The sequence below is a fragment of the Eschrichtius robustus genome, chromosome 16, assembly GCF_028021215.1.
Source record: "Eschrichtius robustus isolate mEscRob2 chromosome 16, mEscRob2.pri, whole genome shotgun sequence".
Lineage (NCBI taxonomy): Eukaryota > Metazoa > Chordata > Mammalia > Artiodactyla > Eschrichtiidae > Eschrichtius > Eschrichtius robustus.
The window spans coordinates 16,583,212-16,590,851 of NC_090839.1; the positions used below are offsets into that span (position 1 = coordinate 16,583,212).

Sequence of the window (7,640 nt, forward strand, 5' to 3'; positions counted from 1 at the left end):
CAAGGTACCTCTCTGAGACTCAGTTTCCCCACCTGTGAAATAGAGACAGTAAAAACTACCTCCCAGGCAGTTTTGAGGATTGAAAGGGATAATGTAGGCAAAGGGCTTGGCGTTTGGAGGGAGCTTAGTAAAATTTATCTCCCTTATCGTGGGCCCAATTCCATGCTAAAGACACACGCAAATCAGCTCCCCGAGGAACTGACTCATCTGCCCATGGGGACACCGATTTGACCTTTCAGTTCCCCAAAGGCACGAAGCTCTTACTCCCTCTCAGGGCCTTTGCACGTGCTCTTCCCTCTACCTGGCTCACTGTCCCCACCTCACGTCTGATGGGCCAACTGGTGTGTCAGTTTCAGCTCTCAACTTAAATGTCACATCCTCCAGGAAACCTTGCCTAATCCCCCACCTCCACTGCCGATCTATATCAAGTCTTCCTGTTGTACATTTTCATTGCATTCTGTACTCTTCCTTTATGGCACTTCTCACAATTGCACTTTTTATTTAATTACATTGTATTAAATAATTTTGGTTGTTTGCTTCCAGCCCATCTCCCTCACTTGAGAGGGGCTTGTCTTGTCCACAGGAATCCCAGCTCCTGGCCAAGTGTGGCACGTGCTTCAGAGCAGCACAGGCTCTGGAATCATCTTGCCTGATGATCTTGCCTGAAAATCTCAGTTCCTGCACTTAAAGACTTTGTGACCTTGGGCAAGTTACCTACCTTGCCCGTGTCTCAGTTTCCTTTTCCGTACAACAGGGAAAATAATAACAGCACCAGCTTCCTAAGGCATCATGATGATTACATGAGATAATCTTCATAATTCCTTTAAAACAATGCCCACTGGTAAATTGGGCTGTTAATATTTTAGCAGGTACTTCTCCTAGTTAGGCTAGATTAAATAAACTGAAACAAACATCCCCCAAATTTCAGGTGCTTAACGCAGTAGACGTTTAAGGCTTGCTGAATTTAATGTTTAAATTTAATGCTTAAATGTTCCACATTTAATATGGGACTTTGCGGGGCTGGGGGGGACTTTGCTCTATGCAATAATCATTTGTGGACCCAAATTCCTTCCACTGTGTTTCTGAACCTGGGGTCCACAGGCGGTAGTGTGGAGAGAAATCAGGGAGTCCGTGAACCTGGATGCTGCCTTAGGTTAGATTCCCTAGAAGCTGAGTCTGAGATGAGGATCCTTGTGCAGACGATTTATGGAGCAAGTGCTCTCGGGAGAGAGGGGGAGTGAGAGACACAGAATCGGACAGGGAAGTAGCCAAGCAGGGATGTGGTCTTACCTGGAGTCCAGCTTCAGCCTGATCCCACGGGGGCTCTGGAGCCTGACTTGTACCTCAGAGTTGGTTCCTCTTGGGGCAAGAAGGGGCTGGCTGGTGTCATTAGTCACTGGTTATGGGCTCCCTGGGTTGGGGAGGGGTCGTTGACCTCGGGGACAAGGTGGCTTCTACTGGTTGCAATTCTCTGGGAGAGCAGTGAGCCCATTAGTGGTCAATTCAGAAGCTAGGGCTGGGTGCATTTGCCCAGCGAGGGGATCTGGGCAGGGAAAACCACATCTTTATTTTTACTAACCTCTAACCGAAATTTAGTATTTTCTTCAATTATGGAAGTTGGCAATAAATCAACAGTAGTATTAGCAGTATCTCTGACTTTGTCACTAATAGAAATCACACACATTTTCATGTCACATTACTCTTGTTGCACGTATCCTTGAAATATCCTTTATGTTAATCTATACTTTTAAATTATGGTAGTTAAAAGACCCCCTAGATATTTTGTTTAAAGTGCTAATAAAGAAGAATATACATTATTATATTACAAATTTGTCCCTTTAAATATTTTGGTAACACTGTGTCAATATAATTGCATCCCTTTGTAATCCTGTGTAATTTGTGCATTTTAAAACATTCCAAGAAGGGTTCCAGCGGTGTCACCAGATGCCAGGAAGATCTGTGACACAAATGAGGTTAAGTTCCCTGTTCTGGGCCTTGGCCTCTGCATTTTACCAGCAACAGGGGGAAAAGAGAGGACAAAGAGGATTATAGGGGAGGTTTCTGTGGGCCAGGTCTGGAAATGGCATAATCCTGTCTTCCCACAATGCTTTGGACGGTCACCTGACCACACCTAACTGCAGGGGAGGCTGGGAAATGTAGTCCATCTGTGTGCCCAGAATGAAGAGGCAATGGTCTGGGGAATGCACAGCAGTCTGGACCACAGGGCTCAATAAATATTCATTGACAGCTGGAGTGAATGAAAATTCTGTCCAGGGTGTCTCTTTGTGGGTTGGGGAGGAAGGGCAGAGGGCTAGTTCTCTGGAGAGATCCTGAGTCTCCACCATGTTGTCTCCTTAGGACAAGTCACGCCAAGGCCAAAGCTGAGGCAGCAGAACAGGCTGCCCTGGCTGCCAACCAAGAGTCCAACATTGCCCGCACTTTGGCCAGGGAACTGGCTCCAGACTTCTACCAGCCAGGTAGGGCCAACCAGGGAGGGGAGGGGCAGGACGGGGTAGGGGTAGGTCCTGGGGGGGTGGACACTTTTTCTTTGCTTGCTGGAAAGCTGAGATGCTCAAGTGGGTCCACGCATGCCTTTGAGTTCCAGAATCTGTGGAGCGTGGTGCAAGCATGGGATGCGTGCAAGCATGACACAAGGGGACTCATGCTGAGATTGTGGCGGGGTATCAGAGGCTGCCCCCACTCCAGCCCGTCTCTTCTCTCTGGGAAATGGGGCTGCAGAGTAAGGAGGACCCCCTGGCTCTGATACAGACTTTGCATTTGGATAGAGCGGTGGGAGCCCATCAGGGTGGGGGATCGGTGCTGCCTGCACTGAGGGTTTTAAGGTGAGTGGCACGATGAGATTTGTATTTTCTAAGCATTCTGGCTGCGTCCGGAAGACCAAAGGGAGACTAGATGGAAGACCGCAGAGCGCAGATCTGTGCCTGGGAGGTTAAGTCGCTTCCCATCACAGTGCGCCCCCTGCTGGTCCAAGGAAGAGCGACCCTGGCTGGCTGCCTCCTCCTTGGATGGTCATAGCAACAGCTGTCACCACGTGCCAGGCACTGAGCTCAGCATATTACAGGCATTTTTTTTTTCACCCGATTAATCCTTCCGTTAGTATTTATGAAATAGGTATGATTGGGCCCTTTTTTCAGGTAAGAGAATGGAGAGACCAGTGTGACCATAAAGAGTATAAACTCTGGAGCCAGACTAGCCTGAGCGCCAGTCCTGGCTCTGCCCTTGGTCAGCTGGGTGACTCTGAGCAAGTGATTTTTACCTCTCCTGAGCCTCCTTTTCTTCATCTGTACAATGGAGGCTAAATAATAGCCTCCACCTCATAGGGTTATTAAAATGATTAAATGAGTTAGTATTGGGGAATTGCTTAAAACAGTGCTTGGCACTTGGTGGCCGTAAGTTAGGGCTGGCTGAGTACATAAATGAGACTCAGAGCGGCTTGCCCTGGGTCATCCAGTGCTGGGACCGGGGTTCGAATGCAGTCTCCCCGTGTGGTCCCCGGCAGGTCCGGAGTATCAGAAGCGCCGGCTGCTCCAGGAGATCCTGGAGAACTCGGAGAGCCTGCTGGATTCCCCCCACCGGGGCCCTGGCGCCGCAGGCCTCTCGGAGCGGCCCCGCGAGAGCCCGGAGCTGCACGAGCGCGAGACCCCTGCGCCCGAGGGTGGCCCCCCGTCGCCGGCCGGGACGCCGCCTCAGCCCAAGCGGCCCCGGCCGGCTGCGGCGTCCAAGGACGGCCTGCTGAGCTCGGGCGCCTGGAACGGCGAGCCCGGCGGCGAGGGCAGCCGGCCGGTCACGCCGTCCGAGGCCGCGGGCCGCCGCAGCCCCGCGCGTCCCGCCAGCGAGCGCATGGCCATCGAGGCGCTGCAGGCGCCGCCCGCGCTGTCGCAGGAGCCCGAGGTGGCGCTCTACCAGGGCTACCACAGCTACGCCGTGCGCACCGCGCCGCCCGCGCCGCCGCCCTTCGAGGACGAGCCCGAGCCCGGGGTCCCCGCGGCCGACTCGGCGCCCGCGTCCCCGGCCGCCCCCGGCACGGCGGCCCCGCCACGAGGCTCCGCGCCCGAGAGCCCCGCCAAGCTGGAACCCAAGCCCATCGTCCCCAAGGCCGAGCCCAAGGCCAAGGCCCGCAAGACGGAGGCCCGGCTGACCAAGGCCGGGGCCAAGAAGAAGGCTCGGAAGGAGGCGGCGACGGCGGCGGAGGCGGAGGTGGAGGTGGAGGAGGTGAGGCTGTCGGTGGGAAGTCGGGTTCCCCAGGGGTGGGGGAGCTGGGGGTGGGATTCGGGGGCAGATGGCGGGGTGGGGGGCGAGGGTGATGGTGCAGGGCAGGGCAGGCGGGATGTGGCCTTAGTTAAGTGCAGCCTGATTCACGGTTACACGACACAGTTCCCCCCACCTTGGGGCAGGGTGCTGGTCTTTGTGCCCGCTGTCTGGGCAGTTCTTTGGAGAAGGAGGTGGCTGGGAGTCCTAAGCGGCTGGGGTGGGGTGCACCTGTCCATCAGGCTCGCAGCCTCAGCTGCAAGGTGTAGCAGGGAGGGGCGCAGTGGGGGGCTTGGGTCCTGGACCGCCGGGCTTGTTATAGGAGGTTGGGAGCTAGGAACTGCAGCGCCAAAGACTGAAGCTGGGCTCTGAGGGACTGACAGATGTGGCCCCAGAGGAATTAGCAGCGGGGAAGGCCGTGTTCTTGGGTTCCAGGCCCAGCTCTGCCCACTGTGTGCTCTGGGATACGTTCTTGCCCCTCTCAGGACCCTGAGCAGTATTGGTTAATTATTTCCAAGAATCCTTCCAGCGCTGATGGTCTGTCCCGGTGCTGGGCACAGCAGTGAGCAAGAGCATGGGGGTGTGCTCTCCCGGGGACTCAGGCAGCCTCTCTCCACTGTTCCCAGGTCCCCAACACCGTCCTCATCTGCATGGTGATCCTGCTTAACATCGGCCTGGCCATCCTCTTCGTTCACCTCCTGACCTGACCTCATCCACCAGGTGCGGCTGGGAGGAGGGGATGGGAGCCCCTGGGGAAGGAGAGCGAGGGCCAGCTGCCTACCGAGCGACCGTCCTGTGGTTAATTGAGGCCCATCCCCCAGCAGAGGCAGGGACCTAGAGTGTGGATTTGAGAGATCATCTCTCCCTAGTACACAGTACACACATACACACACACTCACACAGACACACACACACACGTACACCCCCCTCATTGGCTCAACATTCGCAGAGCACCGGATCTCTGTCAGGTGAGCACTGGGGGCGTCATTCATTCATTCATTCATTCACTAACTCATCGTTCATTTAACCACAGTTTACTGAGCACCTGCTCTGCTGGGATCTAAGGATTCGGCGGGGACTCACTCCTGCCCTAAGAAAGGGGGTGAACATGAGAGTAAACCTTTAACTTACGGCTCATTATGTAAAAGTCTTGCAGTTCAAATGTCAAGCAAAACCATTCTTGACTCCATCCCCCCAGACCCCCGCAGGTCTAGACTGAGGCCACCTGGGATGGCCGGGTCCTCTTCTCTCTGTCCTCCAATTCTCTCTTGCTCCCACCCTCTACCCGCCCACCCCCCGCCCCCGCCCTCAGTCCTCTCTTCCTGAGACCCTGCTGTCAGTCAGTTGGTTCCACCAATTGGTTTTCTCCCTGTGATGGAGCTCAGGGGCTGGGTCAGGTCCGGGGAAAAGGAAGTGGGCTGGGCTGGGGTGAAGGAAAAAGGCCCTCGTTGGTCTCAGGGTGAAATATCTACAAGGCAAATAAAATCTTTCTCCTGCCGGGACCAGCTTTTACACTGTACATCCTGCGCTTGGTGATGCCAACAGAGTTTCTGCCTCTTGCCCTCCCCCGCTCCACCAGAGGCCCCCTCCCTTGATCCTGGCTTAGTGTGGGCTGGAGGTTCCTACTCAGTCCCAGAGGAAAAGGAGAAGGAATTCTTGTCCTGTCACCGGGTAAATAGCCAATGACAATATTAGCCTGGTAGGTGCTGCCGTGTGGGTGGATGCTGAGCTAGGCAGGGTCCATGTTTCGTAGGGAATCTGGGAATGATTGTGGCGGGGACTGCCAGCTTCCTGACCTGAAGGATGGAGAGGGGTGAGCCAGATGGCAGTGGGGGAGGAGGAAGAAAGGGAAGAGTGTACCAGGCAAAGGGAACAGGCAGAGGCAGCAAATAGGCAGAGGCGGCATCCAGCGGGGGCCTTGCAAGGGCCAGGGGAGGCCTCCGGGACTTGTATGTGGTCCCACTGAGTCAGAGCCAAGGGGCAAGGCTGCCCTGGGGGCTTGGGGAGACGGGGCTGGTGGTGGTGATGGAGATCTTGCCCCAGAGAGCATCAGGCCTGAGGCTTGAACCCTGCCTGGAGCTTGGCTCAGCCTCAGCCCTACCTGCCTTTCTCCCTGCTCCCTCCTTCCCTTGCCTGACCCTCTTGCTGTCTCTTTGCAGAGCCAGGAGTTCCTGCTGAGGACGCGTGGACCCATCTTTTTGCAGTGCCAGGCAGGGCAGCCGAGGAGGACTGGACTCTGGACCTGGATGCCGGGGGTCCAGCTCGCATCCACACCACAAACATTTAAGGAGGTTTCCCGTGGCGCCCATGCCCGACGCAGGTGGTGCCCAGAGGAAGAGAAAGGGCTGGGCACCCTCCGGGAGCTCTCTGTCCAGCGGCAGGGAAAGCCCTGAAGGCAGAGCCCTGGTCTTGAACACCCTGATCTGCTCCGTCCCCCATCCTCATCCACTCCCTCGCCTTGCCCCTAGGTCACCCCCTCCCTGGGCTTCTCTGTGTTTTGGGAGAAGTCACCAAACCAGGATGTTATATCCCAGTCCCCTTCTTTCTACCCTCCCTTGCTTTCTTTTATCCTCTGGCTGCTGGGCTGAAGCCTCCCGGGCAAGTGGAGGGAGTGACGAGATCCTTGCGGTGGGCCAGTGAGGGAGACGCTCTGACAGCCCAGCGGCCCTTCCCTTCGCAGTCCGGACCCCGCCCACACTCTGTCCCTTGCTTACAGATGTTCTGGATGACAGTAGAGGAAATGGACATGTTCCATTTGAATATCCCAGGATACAGTGCTTCTGTCTCCTCCCACTGGTCCAGTTAGCTTCCCTCTGGACCAGTAGAAGAGGGAGAGACGTGAGCAATTGGGGCCTTTGGCTGGGAAGCCACTGACCAGGTGGCCAGGGGGTGGGGGTGGGGAGAAGGGCTAAGGGGTGGTGGGGATGGCCCTGTCTCTGAGTGCACCTGAGCCTGGGGCTGGCATTGCATGTGGGGCTTCCAGGATGCTGAGGGGGAGAAGGGGTCGCCCCGCAGGAGCCGTGGGGCTGGTGCAAAGCTCCGGGGATGCCCCGTGAATTGACTTGTCCGCTTCCGCTCCCAGGGGCCACCGCAGGCTCGGGGGAGCGTGAGCATGGAAGCCCAGGCAGATTTCACTGGGGCTGACTCTCAGGCAGGTGTGAAGACGGGCTGCTTGTCAGCCAGCGTTTCCCAGGGAGAGGGGAGCAAGTCTGGGGCTCCCACTGGGCACAGTCTGTGATGATAAGCCCCTCGGCTTGCTTGGCAGAAGATGGTATTTGCATGTAGCCCGTTAACAGATGTTTTGTACCACGCTGATCTTTCTGGGCCTTGGTGTTTGCTGCAGGTGGGTGGAGGCTGAGGGCTGTGGCCTT

General features: G+C 56.1%; 1 protein-coding gene across 1 annotated transcript in view; it reads left to right on the forward strand.

The window, feature by feature from the left end:
- JPH2 (junctophilin 2) overlaps positions 1-7,116 on the forward strand; it is a 61,640-nt gene extending 54,524 nt beyond the window's left edge. Inside the window, exons 3-6 of the mRNA XM_068523939.1 lie at positions 2,359-2,477; positions 3,521-4,233; positions 4,896-4,989; positions 6,429-7,116. Of these exons, the coding sequence (XP_068380040.1) occupies positions 2,359-2,477; positions 3,521-4,233; positions 4,896-4,976 (913 nt within the window). The 3' untranslated portion in view covers positions 4,977-4,989; positions 6,429-7,116. The remainder of the gene's footprint in view (positions 1-2,358; positions 2,478-3,520; positions 4,234-4,895; positions 4,990-6,428) is intronic.
- Positions 7,117-7,640: the final 524 nt, after the last annotated feature.